Source organism: Meriones unguiculatus, chromosome 15, assembly GCF_030254825.1.
Source record: "Meriones unguiculatus strain TT.TT164.6M chromosome 15, Bangor_MerUng_6.1, whole genome shotgun sequence".
NCBI classification, from domain to species: domain Eukaryota; kingdom Metazoa; phylum Chordata; class Mammalia; order Rodentia; family Muridae; genus Meriones; species Meriones unguiculatus.
In genome coordinates this window covers 6512304-6536143 of record NC_083362.1, presented here as the reverse complement: position 1 = coordinate 6536143, position 23840 = coordinate 6512304, and the positions used below count along the sequence as shown (strand labels likewise).

The 23840-nt window shown below is 42.3% G+C and overlaps 1 protein-coding gene across 4 annotated transcripts in view; it reads left to right on the top strand.

The window, feature by feature from the left end:
• Nucleotides 1–23840, top strand: part of Rnf216 (ring finger protein 216) — a 119887-nt gene that overhangs the window by 20320 nt on the left and 75727 nt on the right. For 2 of the 4 annotated variants that reach the window (XM_021652961.2, XM_021652962.2), the window contains exons 4-13: nt 852–1655; nt 2839–2915; nt 5043–5145; nt 6586–6750; nt 12431–12545; nt 13164–13303; nt 18111–18161; nt 19048–19185; nt 21159–21307; nt 21742–21820. In XM_021652961.2, the coding sequence (XP_021508636.2) occupies nt 852–1655; nt 2839–2915; nt 5043–5145; nt 6586–6750; nt 12431–12545; nt 13164–13303; nt 18111–18161; nt 19048–19185; nt 21159–21307; nt 21742–21820 (1821 nt within the window). The remainder of the gene's footprint in view (nt 1–851; nt 1656–2838; nt 2916–5042; nt 5146–6585; nt 6751–12430; nt 12546–13163; nt 13304–18110; nt 18162–19047; nt 19186–21158; nt 21308–21741; nt 21821–23840) is intronic. The other 2 variants (XM_021652963.2, XM_060368066.1) reach the window with 2 other exon arrangements.

Below are 23840 nucleotides of genomic sequence, written 5' to 3'. Positions count from 1 at the left end.
TTTATATACACAACAGATGATGGTCTTTTCAATTGTATTTTTCCTATCATGAAGTGTGCAGTTCTGCTGTAAATATTCATGTAAAGGTTTATGTGTGACTATATACTTTTATTTGTTTGCATATACAAGAAGTAGAGTTGCTGAATCACTTAGAAACTTAATTGAATACTGTCTCTGTGTGTGCCTGTGTCTGTGTTACGAATATGTGGACGCCTGTGAAAGTCCGTTCACTTATGTGTACATATGGAAACTTTAGGGGGTTACTGGCTTCCTCTCTTGTTCTCCACCTAAGTTTTTTGAGGCAGTGTCTTGTCAGTGAACCTAGAACTCCCCACTCTGGCTAGACTGGCTGGTTAGGCTATTACAATCCGCGTGTCTCTGCCTCCTTGACATTGGGTTCACACACATGTACTGCCCCAGCCAGCATTTTATCTGGACTGGGCATTAAACTCGGGTCCTTGTGCTTACATGCCAAACACTTTAACCACTGGGGCGAGCTGTCCCCCCAGCCTCTACTTTGAGTCCTACATATACTGTAGCACGATCAGTTTTCTGTATTAAAAGAAATGTGAACGCTGTTCATGATGATGAGGCCCTTAATCCCGGTGCCTAGAAGACAGAGGCAGGTGGATCTTTATGAGTTCCAGGCCAGCCAGGAGTACATAGTGAGACCCTTCCCTACCTCAAAAAAAAAAAAAAAAAAAAAAAAAAAAAGATGTGATAGTGTTTTTTTTCTCAGGGGATGCTTTTGGTTTTGTTTCTTTCCTGTCCTTTCAGTATAAGTCCAGAAGCAGACATAGATACAGGAAGAAAATTGAATTTTTATTATTAAAATTTTATTTTCTTCTTAGACACATAAACCTCAGACATCCCGACCCAATCTCATCAAACCAGCTGCCCAGTGGCAAGATCTGAACAGATTGGGAGAAGAAAGGCCTAGAAAATCTAGAGCACACTTTGAAGCAAATATCCACAACTATTTTTCCTTTTGTAACAACTCATTGTTTGGTTCTGGGGCGCAGGATGATTCTGAGGATGACTATGGTGAATTTCTGGATCTTGGGAGTGGCAAAAAAGAAGAAGCCAAACCTGGGCCAAGCAATAAGCAGGCAACAAACAACGTTGTCAACCCCAGATTGGAGCAGAAAGTCATTATATTGGGAGAAAATGACCTTCTTTTCCCAGAAAGTGAGCCTTTGGAAGTTCAGAACCAATCATCTGAAGACTCAGAAACAGATCTCTTATCAAATCCTGGAGAGTCCGCTCCCTCAGATGACCAGGTGATAGAAGAGGAGTGCTGGCTTGACCATCCTTACTTCCAGGCTCTGAATTCACAGCCTCAGGAGAGAACAAACCAGGTTGTGCCTCAAGAGCGACATTCTGAATCAGAAATGGGCCCAATGTTCTTCCGTCATGATTTCCCAGAGCCAGCTTTTCCAAGGCCGGAACCCCAGCAGGAGGGTATTCCAGGCCCTGCTTCTCCACAGCCAGCCCATCCTCTAGGAGAACTTGAAGATCAGCAGTTGGCAATTGATGAAGACCCTGGGCCAGCCTTCCCCCTGCCAGCATCTCAGGAGGCCAGCCTGGAAAACATGTGGGGACAAGAAGCTGCTGGAGTGGATAAGGAACTCATTGCACTGTTAGTGAAAGAAACAGTAAGTTTATTTCTTTTTATTATGACACTTAAATAGTACTGTACTGTTAATACTGATGTTATACTATGTTTTCTGACATTGCAGTAAACAAAGAAATGCTGTGCATAAACTTTATTTTCATCAGAAGTGCATATGTAGGCTGAAAGAAAGGAATTCAAATATCTCTACAACCTAAAACCCAGACTTCAGTCTACTGTCAGGAAGTGTTTTTGGTGCTACCATCGTGGTGCCTGGTGCTGGCATTCCTTTAAACTCCTGTTTTTCAAAGGCCTTACTTCACTATTTATTGGATCTCCTAGATCAGGGCCATCAGCCGCCACTATCTCCTGTGGGCATTATAAATCTCTGACAACTGAATAAAGTAGCATTGTGTTTCCAGGGCATCAGTCATTTTAATAGCCATGATTCTGTAGGATACCTGCAGCAGAGAGCAGGCCTTTGTTTTCTGAGATCAGCTTTCCCTGAGTCTTGTAATCCTAATTCACTGGTGTGAGCTTGAAAGCAGGAATGGGGACTGTACCTTTATTATCCCTGTCCTGCATACTTAGTATTTGTTGGAAGAATGGAGAATAAACTATAAAATGAGACAGAGGATAGATGACTCTAAGGCTTTTCTAGGCCTCATCTTTACCCTCTAATCTGAGAGCTAGGGGCTGATTTTATAAAATTATTTATTTTATTTTTGTACACTGGTGTTTTGCCTACGTGTATATCTGTGTGAGGTTGTCAGATCCTCCAGAACTGGAGTTACAAGCAGTTGTGAGCTGCTACATGGGTGCCAAGAATTGAAACTGGCTCCTCTGGAAGCCAGTGCGCTTAACAGTAGCTCTGAACCACCACCACCCCCCCTTTATGTTTTTTGGGTTTTTTTGTTTTTTTTTTTTTTTTTTTTTTCGAGACAGGGTTTCTCTATGTGTAGCTTTGGCTGTCCTGGAACTCATTCGGTAGATCAACCTGGCTTTGAAATCAAAGAAATCGACCTGCCTCTAACTCCTGAGTGCTGGGATTACAGGCATGCACCACCACTGCCCAGTGGTAGGGGCTGATTTTTAAGCCAGTCAGAGTTGCGTTAGAGCCATTTTTCTGGTCTACAGGCATTTTATATACGTTATGCCATTTATTTTTATTGCCTTCCAAAACCATTCAAAGGAACAATATATAAATAATATTTACTCCTTTCTAGGAAGCAAGATTTCCAGATGTAGCAAATGGCTATGTTGAAGAGATAATTCATTTGAAGAATTACTATGACTTGAATGTGTAAGTATTCTACCATGCTTCCTCTCTCTCTCTCTCTCTCTCTCTCTCTCTCTCTCTCTCTCTCTCTGTCTTGGGGTTTCACTGATCTAAAGAGACTTCTTACAAAGAAAACCACTTAATTGGGGCTGGCTTATAGTTTCCGAGGTTTATTCTATTATGATGGCGGGAAGCGTGGCAGCCTGCGGGCAGATATGGTGCTAGAGCTGAGAGTTCTTCATCCTGATCCACACAAAGCAAGGACACTGTGTGTACACACTGGGCAGAACGTGAGCATCAGAGACCACAATGCCTGCCCCACAGTGACAAGCTTCTTCCAGCAAAGCCGTACCTCCAACCAGACAGAAGCTTCTAATAAGGTCACTACTTATGGGCCACGCATTCAAACACATGAGTGTATGGGGCCAATGCCTGTTCAAACCACCACACTCCCTTTCTCTCTCTCTTTGATGATGAAATAGGATTACATTCTGGCCATTTTGAAGCATACACTTGACTGTCATTAAACACATTTATCGTTATTGTGTAGCCCTCTCAACTGTTAATCTCCATAAGTTGTGTCATCTTCTCAAACTGACGCTACCCATCAAACACTTACCTTCCTCATCCCCTCTCCCATCTCTGAAGCTTACCATACTTTTAGTCTCAGGGAATTTGATTATTCTAGGCATATCATATCCATGAAATCATACAGCAGTGCTTTTCTGACTGAACAGACTGGCAGAGGAAAGGCCCTGAGCCAGACTTTGAAGAGATACATGCAGCTAGTTCTCACACTTTTTAAATGATCCTGTTCTTTGATTTGTTTTTCGGGACAGGGTCTTACCATGTAGCCTTGGCCAGCTTGGAGCTCAGCTCCCTCTCCCACCTGAGTGCTGGGATTTACAATGTATGCCACTGTACCTGACTTCTCATTGTTCCCAACATATGATACCCCTTGTAGGTCTTCTCACTGCCACCCAGGTGAGAAGAGGAGCCTAAAAAGGGACACCTTTTCTCTGTTCTCTTCTGGCCACATAGATCATGCTGTTAGGGCCACAGTACTGACATTGGACAAGAAAGGAACTGGGTGAGAGTGTTGAAAGGAAGAAGTCATTCTACAAATCTGCCCAAGCAAGGGAAGGAGAAAACACAGAGAAAAATCGTAATTTGCTATGAGCTGCCACTGTGCTGTTGAGCCCCACCCAGGCCAGCCTCAGCACTGACTACTGTGCTGTCTGTCCTCTGTCCAGCCTTCTGATTTGGCTTGGTTACTGGGTGAAGAGCCTAGACTGTTGGCTTTGATTGAGTCTTCACACTGATGTGTCATTGTGGGTTTGCTTGTGCTACCTCATCTTAGCTTTGAAGTATTTCAACACTGATGTAGGCAAGTATATTGACCAGTGACTAGAGAAAGCCTCATGGGTTTGTTATGAAGAGAATCTGTCCTGAGTCTTGGAGTTAACTAATGAGCTGAGCCTGATTCCCATGCCTAGAAGCTTCTTTACCACAGGCTTGCAAAGAGCATTGTCATCTCAGTTCATTATTTGCTCAGCAACCAAACCTCCTAGCAAATGTGTTTGATTATGAGTGCAAATACACACTTATTCCCATTTATATGCTCATAGTTTTCTTGAAGAGTAGCTACTTTTCCTTCAATGTTCTCTTGTTCCATGCAGTTTAAGTGTTACTCCTTTCAGTGACTTCCTCTTGGGAGTTGAACTCAGAGGAGTCTGCATTTGTCAGTGTGCTCTTTGGTTTGGTTTTGTTTGGGCTAGAGTCTTGCTGTGCAGCTCAGCTGATTTAGAGCTAAGACTCCTCTGCCTCCTGAGAGCTGGTATCATACGTGTGTCCCACCACATCCATGAAATGAAAACAGAGACCTGCTGTCCTTAGTTGTTCTGAGGTACTGCATCTTAATTCTTCCCCCCCCCCCAAGATGAAGCAGTGCCCAAATGTGAGATCTCCCAGCCTCAACCATCTGAGGTAGGGGTTACAGGAGTGTGCCCCCACTGGTACATCTTAATTCCTTGATAATTTAGTTGTCCTGTGTCTCTAGAGAAATTTTTTTAACCGTTTTATATGATTCAGTGGACAAGTATGGGATTTAGAAAGTACTGTGAAAGTAACATTATGTGGGGTTTTTTGCAGACTTTGTAATTTTCTTCTGGAAAACCCAGATTATCCAAAGAGAGAAGACCGAATGATTATCCACCCCAGCAGCAGCCTGCTTGCCAGCCAAGATGACATAAAGGCAAGTATCCCTTGTGGTTTTGCTGGGCTTGTACCTGATCTGCTCTTACTGCTGCCTTCTTTACCATCCTGAAGGCAACAAAGTACTATTCGAACAGGGCTTTAAAGGCAAGCAGGGAAAATAGGATTTCAGAATGTTTGCAGAACTCCCTGGACTCTTTTCTCTCTTTACTACTTCTATCTTATTCCCATAAAGAATTAAGTGCCAGGTATGGTGGCACACAGCTTTAGTCCCAGCAGTTGGGAGGCAGTGGTAGAGGAATCTCTGATTTTGAGGCCAGCCTGGTCTACAGAGTAAGTTCCAGGACAGCCAGGGCTACACTCAGAAACTCTGTCTCGAAAAACAAAAACAAACAAACAAAAATAATTACGCAAATCCTGCGCCTGTAATCTTACAGAGCAAGTTCCTCAAAAGGGGAAAGAACTAGTCAAGATTCTTTTTGCTGTTCTAAGAGTTTTTCTTAATGTTTTATAATTGTGAATGTATATAAAAATTGAAATCCTTCCTATCGGTTGTTGGTATACCTACCACTAGTACTATTAAAATTTTCTCATAGCTAAGGTATTGAATCTGTCATCTATTGCTGTTTATTAGAATACTTTCATCCTAAGCTCCAAAACAATTACTGCACTTCCCTGAAAATATTTTAGCATGCAGGTAGCCATTCTTATAGGATGTGCGTTTAACCGATTTAGCCAAATCCCATATCAAACTGTCAAAAGCTTCAAAACTAATTATTAGTCAATAATTGTGATATAAACTAATGTTGAGTATGTTGTGTGACACAACCCCCCCCCATGATTTTTTTAATGTGTGACTTCTGCTGGCCTTGCACTGAACATCACCACGACCACCCCCTTAGTCTTCTATAGCACCAGAATTATAGACTTGTACCATTTCTTCCTTTTTATTTCAGTCTGGTCCCTTTATGGAGTAATTATGAGGACAAACAAGATTCTTTCCTGTAATATATACTTTTTTTAAAGATTTATTTATTGTGAGTTTTTGTTTGTTTGTTTGTTTTAAGACAGGGTTTCTCTGTGTAGCCTTGGCTATCCTTGAACTAGCTCTGTAGACCAGGCTGGCCTCAAACTCACAGAGACTTTCCTTCCTCTACCTCCTGAGTGCTGGGCTTACAGGGAACACCACCACTGTCCGTCTTGTCTGTTATTTTTGGGGGTCGGGACTGAGTGTGTTTCTGTGCACCATGGTGTGCATGCAGGTACCATGGGGACCAAACGGAGCATTGACTTCCCTGAAATTGGGGTTACAGGTAGCTATGAATTGCCTGATGTGTGTCCTGGGAATCAAACCTAGCTCCTCTGGAAGAACAGCAAATGTTTTTAACTGTTGCGCCTTCTATCCAGCCTGTTGTCATCCTCCTTGTGTGGAGGAATGTGCTATCTCATCTCTAACTTTATGCTTTTTGTCTCATTTCAGTTGCCTAAAATAGATTTTTTTGACTATTCCAAACTGACTCCACTTGACCAGCGCTGCTTCATCCAAGCTGCTGACCTCTTGATGGCTGATTTCAAGATGCTCAGCAGCCAGGACATCAAGTGGGCCCTACATGAGCTCAAAGGACACTATGCAATCACCCGAAAGGTACACCCTTAGGCTTCCTTCTGGGGTCATTCCTCGATTCTTGTGCAGAAGCAGAAGAGGTATAGAATACAGAGATGGGACTTGTGGTAGCAGAGAGCTTCAGAGTTTGTCAGGGAAGTAGCGGTTGATGAGGGAGCACTGCGTGGTGAGCAGAAGTGCTACTTAGAAGCAGGAGGTCCCAAACATTGACAAGACCCTGTGGGATGATACTTACACTGTAGAAAGCTGGGGGCCTGGATTAAGTCTTTTATCTATAGGTTCTCATGGCTCCTTCCTCCTTTATTTATTTCTTAAAGCTTGTTTGTTGAAGAAAAATAGTTATTTATTCTATAAGTTTCAAGAGTCTGGATTTTTGTCATCTGTACCTCCAGATGTCAACAGCTGGTCCATGTGTCCCCTGCATTTTTTCCTACATTTTTAGATCTTGAATATGATGAAACTTAGAGGTGATTCTTTTTTTCCTCCTGAATTCAAACATTCTGCTGCTTACTGATCTGAGATTTGAGCAAATATCTGGTACACACTGAGCTTCAGTTTCTTGCAGTACAAAAAGGATCTCTTATACATCCATTAGAAGAACTGGATAATAGGGTAAAGCTGTACCTAGCTGGTACCTAGCTCATGTAGTTTCAGTAAGCAAGTTACTGCCCATTGGTAGTTCAAGTCCAGTGGCTCTTGACACCCTCTTCTGGCCTCCGAGGTCACTACATTCATAACATACACAAAATACTTACATAAAAGTAAGTATTTTTTAAGAAATCAAATATTGTTAAATGCAACATCTTTTTTGTGGAGTCGGGGGAGAGAGTCTTACTGTGTAGCCTGGAACTTGTACAGATCGACTGGTCTTGAGATTCCCCTGCTTCTATATCCCAAATGCTAGAATTAAAGTAGTGTACCACCTCACCCTGCTTACTTTGGGGGAAGAAGGTCTCACTTTGTAGCTCTGGTTGTCCTGAAATTTGCTTGTAGACCAGGCTGACCTCAAACATCCCCCTGCCACTGCCTTTGAAACTCTGGGAAACCTTGCTCACATGCCATTTTTGATGCACATATTTTTTGGTAAATCTCTGTTTTTAGGATTTTTTTTCTTTTGACTTTGGGAATGAATATATTTGCTACTAAGACAAATAATGTACTCTTTACTCTGTTTTCTTTCTTGAGTTTTCAGGGGGTTTTTGTAGTTAAGAATTAAGGGTGGCAGTGGTGGTGGCAGCAGCAGGCTAGATACACTCTTCAGAAAGTTGCAGAAGTAAGAAGGCAAAAAGCAGTAGCTTTTTCCTTGGGCCTCTCTATGTCTGGACCATTGCTGGAAGGTGCTATCCACTGTGTGTATGGAAGTGTCTTTTCTCAGTCCTTACATATCTGCCCAGAGGCTTTCCTTTGAGTTGATTTCAGATTGAACCAAGATTGACCATGACTGGCTGTCTTGGTTTGCATGCTCAGGCCTGTGAGTTTCACCAGCTTGAAAATTGATTTCCTTTTTCCTGTTGAGCTTTTTTTCTCAGTTATTCTACGGTAAATAAGACTATCTGCCCTAGCTCGTGCACTAGGAATATCAAAGGAACATTTAAAGCCTCTAATGGAGCAGGTCAACTTTTAATCTGTTTTCTCACTTGGTCTCTCTCCAGGTGTCTACTTCCTAGATTTCTCCTGTCATGTGGATTTAACAGTCATCTGTAAAAGGAACTTATATTCGCCTGCTTTCAGTTGTTGTCTTGGAGACATTACACCTCCCTTTGCTAACCTAGGCCTAGTCCTGGAAACTTCTAGCCTCCAAACAACCTAACCTATGCCTGGAATGTTTTCAGTCTCTGAGACTTACTGGTGAATAAGGTCACCCTTTTTTGTTCTTACTAAGCTCTGAGCTGGCTGGAACTCCTCTCCCAGCTGACTTAGTCAATCTTGATTTTTTTCTCGGCCCCTGAATCGCTCTGCTTGGCCTCAAACTAACTCCAACAATCTGCTGTAATCTCCTGACTCATTAATCAGTCTTCACCTGAGTTCTCTCTTTGCAACCTGTCTCTCCATTACTGTCCCAAGTAAAACTGCCTTCTCTTTCTGTCTGCATTGCCCCTTAAGTAGCTTCTCTTTCCTCTCTTTTTTTCATGAGAGTTGACTGTATCCTATTCTGTCAAATCTTCTCTGATTTGTCACTTTTTCTCCCAGTCAATTAGACATCACCTTCAAACATGGATGCTTTCTTGTACAAACTAATTTACCATCACTGAGATTAAAGGCATGTACCACCACACCTGGACCTGGACCTAACCTTTTTTTTGTTTTGTTTTGTTTTGTTTTTAATTTTCTTTTTACTTGAAACTTGCTGTGTACCAGGCTGGCCTTGAACTCAGATCTGCTTGCCTCTGTCTCCTGAATTAAAGGCATGTTTTTATTCCAGCTGGATCATACAGAGCTAGAAGGCCTTTGGATATGATCTCTTGCCAGAGCAGCCATGTTCTGAGTTAACATCCTCTACCCTCATTTTGGCCCCACCTTTACTCATCCTCTACCAGACTCAAGTCTCTTCCTGTTCCTTTGTCTTCAAGGCATCAACATGCCCATTTTACTGGCTCTCCCCCGCCCCAACACACACATACAACAGAGACTTGCAATGTAGTCTACTAACTTGAAGTTCAGGATCCTCTTTCCTTATTAGCCTTCAGCCACAAGTGCTGGGCATACAGGTACACACCACCAAACCATCTTGGTCGCTCTCTCGCTCTCTCTCTCACTGTGTGTCTTCTAGGTATCTCTTAGGTAACTTTGATCCTTATTTTAGATGTTTTACCAGACAGCCGGTCATGGTGGCACATGCCTTTAATCCCAGCACTTGGGAAGAAGAGACAGGTGAATTGCTGTGAGTTCAGGGATATGGTCTACAAAGGTCATCTAGGATAGCTAGGGCTACAAAGAAAAACCCTTTCTTGAAAAAACAGCCTATCAGACTGACTGAAGAACTATCACATGAATGGGTGTTTAGTTTATACATGTAAATAAATTCAGGAAAAAAAGATTAAGCAATAGGTAAAAGAATATTATTTTTGAGCTCCTGTCATTCCTAGGCAGGTGTTTTGATTTCTTACTTTCTAGTATACATGAACCAGGCTGACCCTGAAGATCTGGGTATCAGTAGAACATGAAGTAGGGTTAAGAATGCGGCTCAGGAGAAATGGCTCAGTGGTTGAGTGCTGTCTGCTCTTCCAAAGGACCCACATGGCAGCTCTTTTCTGTTTCAATTCCCAGCACCCACATGGCAGCTTACAACTGTCTGTAACACCCGTTCCAAGGGATCTGACACCTTCATACTAAAGAATGTAAAATAAAAATTATTTCTTTAAAAAAGTGAGAGAGAGAGAGAGAGAGAGAGAGAGAGAGAGAGAGAGAGAGAGAATGGAGCTCAGTGGGGCATTGTACACCCACGGTGCACACGGCCCTTTGCTCTATCCCCAGCACTGTTGAAGAGGGAGGGAGGGAGGAAAAAAGAAAAAGAGCTCTCCTACCAAAGAGCTTTTAGTTTGTTTGGGGCACAGTGTGCTCTAAGAGCAAGTAAGAGAGCTGGAAGAGCTAAAAGGTCACTAGACCAGAGCCTTGGTGGCAAGATGCTGTCACTTCAGCCATGCTGCAGACAGCTAAGAGGCAGGAAAGCAACCTGTGTGCCTAGGTGCATAGACACAGGCATTCGTAGACTGCAGGCTGAGTATGTTTGGTCCACAGAACTAGGTAGTTGACTAACTGTAATAGAAGTGCTGATTACTAATACAGCTGTTACAGTGAAAACTTGGAGACTCCCTTAATTTATATATGACATTTTAAAAGATCATGGTCTTCTGACAAGTACTGAATGTTCATTTTAAGTGGGACTTTCCCACTGCTGTGTGTAAATGAAATAACAGCCCCCGTAGGGCTCCAGTGTGGAGCCTTTTTCCTCTCTTCTTAGGAGCCATCAAGCCTGTGCACCACCATTCAGGAGCTCCAAGCTCACCTTCCAAATAGCACCTCTGCTTTAATGGTCTCACCTGTAAAATGCAGTTATGATGGGAAAGTGTAACAGTGTTTTGCCTGCATATATGTCTGTGCACCATATGCTTGTCCCGTGCCTGGGGAGGCCAGAAGAAGGTGTCAGATTCCCTGGAGCCATAGTTACAATTGTGAGCCACCAGGTGTGTGTGGTAAATCAAACCCAGTTGTGCTAAAGCAGCCATTGATCTTAACTGCTAAGTCATCTCCAGTCCAGAGTTGATGAATCATAATATTCTTTCAACTGAATACTAAGATATGACTTTAAGATTGGTGCACGACTCAGGAAGGCAAAAGTAGGCAGATCTCTGAGTTTGAGGCCAGCCTTGTCTACAATTAAGTCCAGGACAGCCAAGTCGACACAGAGAAACCCTGTCTCAGAAAAAAAAAAAAAGAAAGAAAAGAAAAAAAAAGATTGGTGCACATGAGGCTTTAAAAATTCCTGAAAGAATAAATGGGAAATCCCACACCAAACGGAGAGCAGAAAGGTAGCATGATGGGTGTTGCCCTTAGTCAGGCTTTAGGGTTCTCCAAACCTATATGAAGTGGCATTGCCAAAGAAGAGAGCTTCAGTTCCTAAACTGCCCTGTCTGCGAATCTAGCCTTTTTGAGTTTGACTTGGTGTAGCCTTTCCTCTGTAAACCTGTGCAACGTCCTGGTCCTGCAGAGGCTCACAGTCTGGTAGAGAAAATTACTTGAAATAGAGAAGCAAACGAAAAATTATGCTTTAATGATTGATATGTACTCTGTAAGAAAAACATACAGGATGTGTAAGGACATAACAGAGGTATAGAAGAAAGTAGCATTGTCTGCTAGAGAGAGGAAAACTAAAAAGAACTGGCTTGCAAGCAAAGAATAAGATGCGACTCTAATGAGTAGTGTTTGTGAGGCAGCCAGTTTATTAGGTGGTTGAATGGACTGAAAAAGTTAGAGAAATGACTGGGGATGGGATTTTTGAGAGAGAACAGTTTGCAGAAGGCAGACCAGCATTGAGATATCTAGAGTCTGTCAGGTAGACTCTGATGGGGTAGGCCAGCAGGGGAATGAGGAAGAGTGGGTGGGAGCATTAGCACGTGCATGCTGCCAGGGAGGTCAGGGAGATGAGGACCCTGTGGAGGGATGTGCTATCCCTTTGTTAACGTGTGGGCTGAGTAGAAGTTGGGTGGAAGCACAGCATCTGAGTTTTGTTCACACCCATGGAAGAGTGAGCGGCGAAATAGCATCTGATGCTGCTTTGGCCAGCAAGAGGTAAAGAAGGCTAGGGCTAAGAGCTGAAAGGGGAATGAGGTCTTTGTAAGTTCTGATAGGAAAGGTCTAAGAAATGACGAAGCTGGGGTTGGGAAGAAAAGAGGGACGTTGGTTTAAGGATTCCATATGTAGCATACAGTAAGGAACCTTGGTGTGCAAGGGAAGGAAGCTTAGTGGAAACTAGAGAGTGACTGTAGGTTGCACTGTGGAACCAAAGTATCATAATAACTTAGCTTGTACTCATGCATCGATAGCTTTCATTTCCTTGTATTGCCTCTTAACCTGTTAGAAAGCATTTTGGTGTTGTCACGCTGGGCAGAGTTGGCACTGTAAGGAAGATGATATTCAGGGACTGCCTTAAATTTTATTTATTCTTTATATTGATGGTAATCTCCCCTTTCTCAATTTTTAGGCCTTTTCTGATGCCATTAAAAAATGGCAGGAGCTGTCACCTGAAGCCAGTGGAAAGCGGAAAAAGAGGAAAGAAATGAATCAATATTCTTTCATAGATTTCAAATTTGAACAAGGTACTGGGAAACTGAGTGTTGGTGATAGCATGTAAAGTTGTCTGGTACCTTCTTTTCTGTGAGGTCACTGAAGTAGGGCGCAGCATACTCGCCATGTGTGCTTGCAAGCACAAGAGTGACTACCTAGGACTGTTGGGACAGCACATCACAGTTCATAGATAGTAGCTGCAGTTGTTGGCTCCCTCCTTCCTTAGGTACATTAGAGCAGGAGATGTATTCAGTGAAGAATTTCCAGTGTGGACTAACAAGAAATGTTGCTAATCATGGACAAACACTGCTCTTGAGATGTGAGAATTGATTACATACTTGACTGGCAGATTGAACAGTAAACCAAAACAGGCCATTCTAGCTGTATCTGTAATAGTTCAGAACTGTAAAGCCACTGTCCCTATAAGGGTAATAGACTTAATGCTCACTGCAGCGCTGTCAGTTGGACAAAAATCTTACACAGATTAAGCATGAAGCATGCAGTCTGCAGCTGTAATATGAGCTGTGGGAAGCCAGAGTGTCCTGTCACACAGGGCTGGTGGGGTGCTAGGTTTTAGAAAACAGAATGATTGGCTTGGATTCCTGGTGAATAGTTGTTCCTGTGATTTCACTTTGTTATATGTCTTCTAGGTAACATAAAAATAGAAAAGAGGATGTTCTTTCTGGAAAATAAGCGTCGACACTGTAGGTCCTATGACCAGCAGGCCCTCCTTCCAGCGGTGCAGCAAGAGCAGGAATTCTATGAGCAGAAAGTCAAAGAGATGGCAGAGGTAGGAAGCTGAACTCTGATCTTGGAATATGGTTCTGGGTTCTAATTTGTTCCCTTTTGGGGAGTGTCTTTAAGAGTTCCTTTGGGAGTTAGGGATGTAGCACAGCTTGACTTCCATCAGTAGTACCACATACACTCCTTTTTTAAAGAAAGGCATGGTTGTTCAAGCCTCTGAGTCTAACACTGAAAGCTAAGTTAAAGCAGATGAATCTTGAGTTGGAGGGTTTGGTTCTCCTCTTGTACTGGTGGCTAAGCTGCACTTAGTCTCTACCTAGCTACAGTGTCAACCCATATTTTCCTGCCTGTTTGTTTGTTTTGAGTAGTTAATTACACAGTAAAGTTTAGTTTGTGTATTTTAAAGTGTTTTATGTACCTGGCCCTTTAAATGACCCTATGCTTTTCAGTGTCAGTGGCTCTTGGACTTCTGGGAACAAATACAAAAAGCCAGCAGAGGCTGAGAGAAGAGAGAGGAGTAGGAGGAGTAGGCAGGAGTACGTTCCAGGAGACAGAAAAGTAGGGTCATAGAAGACAGTAGATGCAAGAAGAAAGAAGATTAAGTAGGGCTAGAGAGAAGAAGAGAGATTGAGCAGAGTAAAGATAAGAGACATTGAGAGTGAGAAGAGAAGACAGTTGGAGACAGTTGAGCCAGGAGCTGAGCTGTGCTAGTCAATATATTGTTAGGAGAGATAAAATATAAAAACCCTAAAAAAACAACATTTTACTAAAAAAGCTACATTCAGTGCCCTGTCAGGCATTTTGAAGGAAAAAGAAGTATTAAAAAACATGTGGCCATCATTGTGTGTAGATAGAATGGGAATCTTGATTTCAAGTACTAGAGAGCAAACGGCAGGAAAAAAAAAAAGAGGGGATGGATACTTTGTTTCACAAAGCTGACAAGAGTGTTTCCTAAAGCGGTTGTTGAGACATCCCCCATAGTTTTTAGCAACGTTTTTTTCTCTGTTTTTCCTCATTTTGAGTTGTTTTGTATATAAAAGACTGGCTGAGCAACTGGAAAAAGTGCAGATGGAATTAGAAGACTGACTGAGCTACTGGAAAGGATGGAATTAGAGTGGCTTGGGAATCAGAAAGCAGAAGAAAAATGTCAAATACAGAAAAAGGAGAACAAATAGGTTCATTCCCAGTGACTGGTGCAGAGAGAGGGAGTTTTCCCCAGGTAGAAAAAGGAGAAGGAACTGTGTCAGTGGCCAGTAAAGTCAACGAAATGGAAAAGCAGGAGGATGGTCAGTTGAGACAGCCTTTTTCAGGAGATAGGGTGAAACCCACAGCACCTTTGGAAGACAGACAGCCCTTGGTCAAAAAAATCACCAACAGCATTTCTAGTACGTATACAGCATGTGCCTCCTAGTGGGGTTAATCCACAAGGTCATGATGAAATAGGATGGCATCCTGTAGAAATGAAGGACCTAGGGCAATGATGCATTCACCGTCTGTGAAACAAACTTAAGTAATTGGGCTACTCAAAATAGAGTAATTCGCCAAGACTGGAGGGAATTGGTAACTAGAGGTTGGCCCTCATTTTGCAGTGGATATCATGGTGACGAGAAGAAGCCAGAAATTTGAAACAGCACAGTGGAGCAAGAAGAGTTAATATAGAGAGGGACTAGTTGGTAGGTGAAGGTCAGTATGCTGATATATGAGAACAGTTTGTTCAGTTTGAAGATGCAGTCAGAGAACAGTGTCATTTTGCAGCTTAAAGAGCTTGGGACAAAGTTGAAGAACCAGGAAAGAAGTCCATGTCATCTACAAAAATTACACAAGGTTCTGGAGAACCCTTCACTGGTGTTTATACAAAGATTAATCTCAGCAGTAAATAAAACCGTATCTGACCCTGACACAAGATAGGTGTTGATAGACACTCTGGCATATGAAAATGTAAGTGTAGAGTGTAAAAAAAGTCATAAGACCACTGAAAGCACAGGCAGTAAATGCCGCCCTTAGACAAATGAAGAAAGAATACTAATGATAATGGTTCTGACATATACCATGCTAGTACCATAAGTCAAGCTATAGCTATAGGTCTCTGATATTAAAATGCCAAATGTTTTTTTTTTTTTGTTTTTTTTTTTTGCCAAATGTTTTAATTGTGGGAAATGTGAACATAGGAAACAAAATTGTGAACAGAGCATATCTGAGGACAGTGATTTTTCTAAATATAAATAAAAAAGAAGGCCCAGACTTTCAGGGGTGTGTAATAGATGTGGCAAGGGTTGCCACTGGGCCAGTGAATGTAGGTCCAAGAGAGGTATTCAAGGCAATCTCCTGCCTTGGGAAACAATAAGAGGGTCCTAGCTTGAGGCCTCACAGCAAAAAGTAAAAGCAATTTGCCCTTTGTCAACCAGGAAATAACAAGGCAGAAAAGCCTTACCTAAGTAGTGCAGATATAATGCACACCACCTTCGGCCACGTTCTTATAAAAATAAAGTTTGTTGTTTTCTATTTTTTTAATTAGTGTTTTTTAAAAATATATTTATTTTATATTCAGTGTTCTGTTTGCATGTTGTCTGCAGGCCAGGAGAGGGCACCAGATACCATTATAGATGGTTGTGAGCCACCATGTGGTTGCTGGGGATTGAATTCAGGACCTCTGGAAGAGTAGCCAGTGCTTTTAACCTCTGAGCCATCTCTCCAGGCCCGTTTTGTTTGTTTTTGAACTGTGTTAAATTTGTAGCAAGCAGTGGTCATTTAGCAGTCTCCCTGCACACATATTTTTTTTAAGATGCCAATATTATTTATGTGTGATACTGAAATCCCAGCTACCCTGGAGGCAAATGCCAAAGGATTAATAAAAGTTCAAGGCTAGCCTAGATAACTTAGTAAGGGAAGGCCCAGAATATAGCTGAGTGGGAGAACATTTGACTTAGCATGTGTGAGGTCCTATATTCAGCTCCCAGACAACCAAGAAAATAATAGAATACGCCAGTGTTAGTTAGTCAGGGTGGTGTACAACCTGTAGCCCTGCTACGTGGGGACTAAGGGGGCACCACAAGTTCAAGGCCTTGTGTACTGAGACCTCGTCTCTTAAGAAAAACTACTTTTATGTGGAAATATCTCTGATAAAGCAGTCCGAGGCAGTATTTGTTGGTTTTGTTATTTCTCCAAATCTTGAAATGACTCTCTTGAGCAAAATGTGTAAAATGCAAGGTTTTTGTAATACCCACTGTAGCTCTGAAATAATGACATGGAGACTTATTATATTTCTAAAACACTCTGGTACTATAGTTGAACAGATACTTAGGCTTTCTAACCTCTTTCTTGGATCTTCAACTTTGTCCCAAGCTCATGAAGTTGTAAAATGACACTGTTCTGACTGCATCTTCAAATTAAACCTGTTCTTCTATATCAGTATACTGACCTTCACCTACCAACTGGCCCTTCACTATACTAATTTCTCTTTCTCTGTTGTGCTATTTAAATTTCTGGCTGTATCCGGGCAGGCACGCCCATAATCCCAGCACGCAGAGGCAGAGGCAGGCAGACCTCTGTGAGTTCAAAGCCAGACTGTCTACCACGCAAGTCCGGGACAGTCAAGGGTACACAGAGAAACCCTATTTCAAAAAACCAAAAAAAAATCTGGCTGTAACAGATCCATTGGTTAGTTTACTCGATCTGTTAACATTCTCTATTTCTCTGATGTTTATTTATTTATTTTTTGATAACATAGGGGAGCTAGGCACACGCCTGTAATCCTAGCACTTGGGAGGCAAAGGCAGGGGATCTCTGAGTTCAAGGCCATCCTGGTCTACAAAGTGGGTACAGCACAGCCAAAGCTACACAGAGAAACCCTGTCTCGAAACAAACAAAAAGAAGAGTGGCTGAGCTACTGGAAAAAATGCAGGTGGAATTAGAGAGGCTTGGCAATCAAAACATAGAAAAGGGGAAAAAAATAGGTTCATTCCATTGACTGAACCAGAGAAGGGGAGTTTCCCCAAGTAGAAAGAGAGGAAGGAACTGTGTCAAAGGGCAGTGAGATCAAAGAAATGGGAAAGCGGGAGGATGGTCAGATGAGACAGCTCTTTCCAGAAGACAGGGTGAAACCCACAGCACCTTTTGAGGACACGCAGCCCTCATACAATCACCAACAGCATTCGCAGGAGCTATGCAACATATGCCTACGTGTGGGAATAATCCACAAGGTTATGATGGAATAGGATGGCACCCTGTGGAAATGATGGACCTAAGGCAGTGATGTCTTAGGAGATACACTCAGCCTCTGTGAGACAAACTCTAAATAATTGGGCCACTCAAAATAGAATTACTCCCCAAGACTGGAGGGCATTAGAGGCTGGTCCTCAATTGCAGTGGTTGTAATGGAGAGAAGAAGCCAGGAATTTGGAACAGTACAATAGAGTGGGGGGAATAAATTTAGGGAGAGACCAGTTGATAGGTGAAGGTTGTGCTGGTATACAAACAGGTTCAGTTTGAAGACAAAAATCATAGAATAATGTTGTTTTGCAGCTTTAAGAGCTTGGGGCAAAGTTGAGTCAGGAAAAACGTCTACATCATTCACAGAAATTATACAGGGCTCTGGAGAATCTTTCGTAGTAAATAAGGCCATAACCTTGAGTAGGGTTAGAGAAGAAAAGGCAGTTGATGCAGAAAGGGGATTGAGCCCATTGAAAATAGAAGGCAGTTGAGCCAGAACAGATGCTATTAGGAGACAATTAGAAGAAGCCACAAAGTAGCAAAAGACAAGCTACTGTTAATAATGTGCATTAATTGAAACTCATGCTAATAACTAGTTTCCTTTCTACATTTGTATCTGAATATCTGATTCTTTCATTCTTCAGCATGAAGACTTTTTGCTTGCCCTGCAGATGAATGAAGAACAGTATCAAAAGGTATTTTGAAATCTCACCAAGTTAACTTATTCTGGGTGTACTCATTTGGCTTTTGAAAGCAAACTTTTTCTATATAACCTCCTATTGACTTGTGAGTTTGTACTTCGCTCACATCACAATAATATCAGCTAGGGGAGGCTATCTTAATACAAGACCAAAACAGAACTAAAAGGAGATAGATATCTTCTTAAAGAGTATGAGCAGAAATCCACTAAGCAGTTCCTAGAAGGAAATAGAACTCAGATCCCTCTATGTAGCTCGGAGCAGGGCTCATCCTTACTTGCCAAGTTGCTTAGTGATCTTTTCAAGCATGGGTGAGAGACTGGAGCAGTCTCTTCAGTGAGCACTGACATTGCATCTCTGCATGTATTTCAGGATTTGACTTCAATTAATTTCCTCAGTTCTTTAACCAAAAGCAAGGGTTGCTTGTGATCTCTTCATATTCCTATCTTCTGACAAGAATAATAAAATTCAGCTTTAGAAAGGTTCTGGGATAATGTGTCATGCCATTAACTCTTTTACAGTCACATCAAACAGCCGTTGCTTGCTGTCTTTCTTTAGCTGTAGTGTAGTGCTATACTGATAATCTGGGTTGGGCTTGTTGTTTTGTTATTTATTTACTTGCTTTTTGAGACAAGTTCTCATTCCATAGCCCCAGTTGTACTCAAGATCTAGTTGCTTCTTTCTCAGTGTCCCAAGTACTGTCATTGCACATATACTGCATGGTGCCCAGCTTCTGAGCTAGGTTTAGACAGAGAAAAAAAAAAAAGTTTGTTGTTTGGTATCTCATAGGGGTCAATTTTGACCTCATTGTGTAGGGTTATAGATGAGGCCTTAGCCTTGAATGTAGGGTTTGAGGTATTCACATGTATCTTTTGGCTTGCAGGATGGCCAGCTGATTGAATGCCGCTGCTGCTATGGGGAGTTTCCATTTGAGGAGCTAACACAGTGTGCTGATGCTCACTTGTTCTGCAAAGAATGTCTCATCAGATATGCCCAAGAGGCAGTGTTTGGGTCTGGAAAGGTAAGATGTTTGTGCTGCACCTAAATATGAAAGGTGATGGTGCTCATAAACAGGTACACTTCTTGTGTGGGAACAAACTGCTGATGGGTTGATATGTGCATGACCTGATTTGGGTCATGTTGGTTCTGAGTAGGCTCCTTCATGCCTTGTGTCTAGCTCCATGGGTCCCTGCTTCAGCCCTCACCTTCCTGGTCACAGTTAGATAAAGTTGAGCTCAGGATGAGTCTTCAATTGTTTGAATATATGAAAGCACATTAGTATTTTTTTTTTACATACTTTAAAATGACTTTATAGTTTCTGTAAAAAGGCATAGTAAGTGTAAGATCATATTTCTCTGTCCAGAGTCAATTTCACTCAACACCAGCAAAACAATATTAAGAGGAGTTGTATATTGTTTTATATCTCTTCCAGCAACCATAGCAAAGTAAAAGTGAGCCAAGTGGCACAGGCCTGTAAGCCAGCTATATAGAAGGCTGAAGCAGGAGGATAACAAGGTCAAAGCCAACCTGAGCAATTTAGTGAGACACTGTCTCAAAGTAAAAATAAATAAATAGGGGAAGGGCTGCGGCTATAGCTTAGTAGAGTGCTTGTCAACAAGTAGAAGGTCCTGGGTTCCACCCCCAGTACTGAGGAAGAGGGGAAAGAGGAAGAGAAGGAGGAAAAAAAACAAAAACCTAACACAGTGATGCAGAATGTGGCCTTTTATTTTTAAAGGTTTTCATATGTAATTCTTTATTTGTATCACACACACAGTCTATCCAGTGTCTCCTGTGCCTGCCCTTTCTCAAATATTTGGCCTTTTATTAACCTACTGAGTTATATGTGTGTTTAAGGGGTTATTCCTAGAAAAAAAATGATTTTTTTTTCCCCTCTGTCGACATCCATTAATTATCTGAACCTCTTCATTTTGGGGTGGGAGCTTGAGAGATTTCTCCCATCCATGTTGGCATGTTGAGATTTTGTGTGTACAGTTTCCCTGTCAAATATTGAAGATGGTATCTTGCCGCTGACATCCTGGTCCTCTGGCTCTTAGAGTCTTCCACCCCTTTCATGATGTTCCTTTGGCCTTAGATGTGGGGCTTGTGTTACAGATGTATCATTTGGAGCTAGGTACCCTAATGTTGGTTGTCCTCTGTATTTTGGCCAGCTCTAAGTCATGTCTGTCTGTTGCAAAAAGAAGCTTTCTTGATGGAGGATTAGAGCTACACTTACTGGTGTGTGTTCTTAACTACTGAACCATCTGCCCACCCTAGCACTTTCTATTCTTAAAGGTCTGTTTGAAAGGGTTTTGAGCCACAGGTACTTTTGGTGCCTGAATAGTTAGTGCTTCATGTTGTGATCCTCCAATGACAATCTAAGGCATTTTCACTGGATGTGGGTATGAAATTGCCCCTGTCCCAGCATTCTAGAACTGAATGGGAAGAAGGACTTGGGGACATCACTATTGCATATGCGGGTTGTGCTTTAGGTCTTTACTTGAGGCCATACTTAAGGTCTGCTGTCCCTGAACCTTTCCCCTTTCTGTTGATTCCCATTTAGAGAAAGTCAGAAGAGAAGCCCAAACCACTCCCTCTCCATTTCTTAACTAGTTAACCACCTCTCCCCTCTCCTTCCAAGAGGGTCTCCAGCCTTGCAGATCCTACAAGGGAAGCAGCTTACTTCAGACACTGAAGCCAGCCTCCTCCAGCTCATTGAGCCTTGTCTGTCCCCTTAGCCATTGGTGTTTAGTCTCCGTAGACTGCAGCTTAGGCTGCTGGAGGATCCTCTGCTAGGATCAAAGAAAGCCTTTATGCTTTTACATAATGGCTCCCTGGTTTAAAGAGTGATTTCTCAAAGAGGAGAAGGACTTTGTTACCTCCATGTTTGTGTTCTTGCCACCATCCTTTCCTTTAAAAGATATGTTTGACTTCTTTGGTTCTTTGTTATTCCGACTCGCCGGTTAGCTTTTTTCTTGTCTGCTTACTTTATTCTAGTCAGAGCTCAGCTGCATGGAAGGCAGCTGCACATGTTCCTTCCCAACCAGTGAACTGGAGAAGGTGCTCCCCCAAACCATTCTGTACAAATACTATGAACGAAAAGCTGAGGAAGAAGTTGCTGCAGCTTATGCTGATGAGCTTGTCCGGTGAGTTCCCCAGGGTGAAGTCTTCTGTCGTCAGACCAGAATATTCTGTGGCAGAGCTGCCTTGTCTGTATTCTCTGGCTCTTCTTGCTAAGAAATGAAATAATTAGGCTTTATAATGAAAACATCTATGTATGCAATCTTTATCTACAAGCCTTACTTACTACCTAATCTTCTAGCTTGTAGCAGAATCACAGTGCCCTGGGTGGGAGGAAAATAAAGGAATCTTGAAATGTGGTTGACAGTAGATTTGGACTTTGGGATGGTGCCTGTGGTTCCTGGTAAGTGCAAGGATAGGAAGAAGCTCAGCCTAGGTTGTAGTGAAAGCTAAGGAGTACAAAGCGCTGTCTGCCTTGCATAACACCCCATCTTGGTGGCACAATCCCGTGAAACTGACTCAACCGTCTTGAGAGACACTACCTTCATGTTTGTTCCAGGTGCCCTTCCTGTAGTTTCCCTGCTCTGTTGGACAGTGATGTGAAAAGGTTCAGTTGCCCTAATCCTCGCTGCCGAAAGGTAAGGGAGAGAGGTTTTTTCCTAACACATTCTTGAATTTTGGCTTGCGCTGTCCTGGTGGCCCATGTCATTTATGTTCTATGATCTGCTTGTTGATGCACAAGAACAGTTTGCCTGTTCCTTTTCATGAAGTGAGTGAAGATCAGTGCTTTATGATGGTAGTTAGCATGGTTACAGAGATGAGATTACTTGTGAGATTCCAGTTGCAAAGCTCAGGATCTCTTGTCTATGTCATTTTGTAAAAGCAGATACTGTGACTCAAAATGTGAAGAGTTTTTTCTTCTTGCTTGCTCTTTTCCCTGTCCTGTGCTCAAATACAGCACATAGACACATATACACTTCCTGCCATTTTCAGAGTCGTAGTGACACTTCTTTGATTAAAGAACTAAACATCTGTGTTATGTCTGGTAGGTTTTTCACTTAAGTTTTCTCCCATAATAATCATTTCAGAAAGGCGAGAGGTGTGCAGTCGCCTACTGCAGAAAGTGCTTCTTCTCTTTAATAAGGACCTCTTAAAAAAATTCACCAGCTGCTTATGAGTTTCTAGTGGACATTGCCTTCCCTCTAGACGTGTTTTAAGTCATTTTATAAAAGTACATGATACTGAGTATTGCCTTGTTTGTTTACTCCAAGGTAAAGGTTAGAGAATCAACCAATAAAAACTTTACTCCATTGTTTTAATAATAATATTAAATGTCTCTGTGAAACCTGTGTGTATTTTTAGAGTTGATAATGCATGCCATTTTGCAAGTTGTCCCCACTTCAGGTTGTTCTGTACCAATTGTCCTGACAGTTCTGGCCTCTTGGAATAGGAAAGCACAATAAGACTTCCTGTGGTTGTCTGGGGGGTCAGGCACTGAGTGGAACACTTAAGCAGAAGACACCTGAGCTAAGACACAGAAAGAAGAACATAACAAAAGCGAGTGAGAAGGGTGAAGGAATGTTCTGGCCAGGAAGTAGCATGAGCTTAGATATTGGCTGATAGGAGAAGTAAAGGAAGCTGATCTGGGGCAGAGCAGGCATTGCATTCTATGTAAAGGAGAGCCAAAGTATCAGGAAGCCCTGTTTGGCTGCTAAGAAATCCTTTGATCTCCATATACATGATATTATGGCTGGCACACATGCCCACATACATATACACAAAGTAAATACAAATATAATAACTGCTGAGAGATGACTCAGAGGTTAAGAGCACTTGGCTGCTCTTCCAGAGTGCCTGGATTCAATTCCCAGCACCCTCATGGCAGCCCACAACTATTTGTAACTTTAGTTTTAAGGGACCCAATGACCTTCTAACCTCCTTAAGGCACCAGGTACACATGCATACAGTTCACAGACATAAATGCAGGCAAAATATCCACACATTTGAAGAAAGGAAAGGGTGGACAGGAGAAAAGAACCAAGTATGGTGGTTGATACCTTCAGTCTCAGCACTCAGGAGGCAGAGGCAGGCCGATAGATAGAGCTCTGTGAGTTCAAAGCTAGCCTGCTCTACGTAGCCAGTTTTACTTCAGCCAGCCTAACCTGTAAGACCCTGCCTTCCTCCCTTCCTTCCTTCCTTCCTTCCTCCCTCCCTCCCTCCCTCCCTCCCTCCCTTCCTCCCTTCCTTCCTTCCTTCTTCCAGTATAGCATTTATAAAAATCAGTGGATTTTTTAGCAGAGACCTTGTAAACCAAGAAGTTTGTTAGATTAAAGTGCTGAAAGCAACCTCTAGCCAAGTCTTTATTTGGTAAAACTATTCTTCAAAAATTAGGAAGAGGGTCAGGCATGATGGCACACATCCTTATCCTAGTACTTGAGAGGTGGATGCAGGAGAATCACTATGAGTTCCAAGCCAGGCCAGCCTATTTTATATAGCAAGTTCCAGACCATCTAAGGCTACCTAGTGAGAGCCTATGTGTGCGTGGGGGGGGTTGTTGTGTTGTGTTGTGTTGTGTTTTAATGAAGAAGGAAGCAACAGGGCTTGGGAAGACAGCACAGTCAGTGAAGTACTTCTTCAGGAGTCTGAGTGGGACAGCAC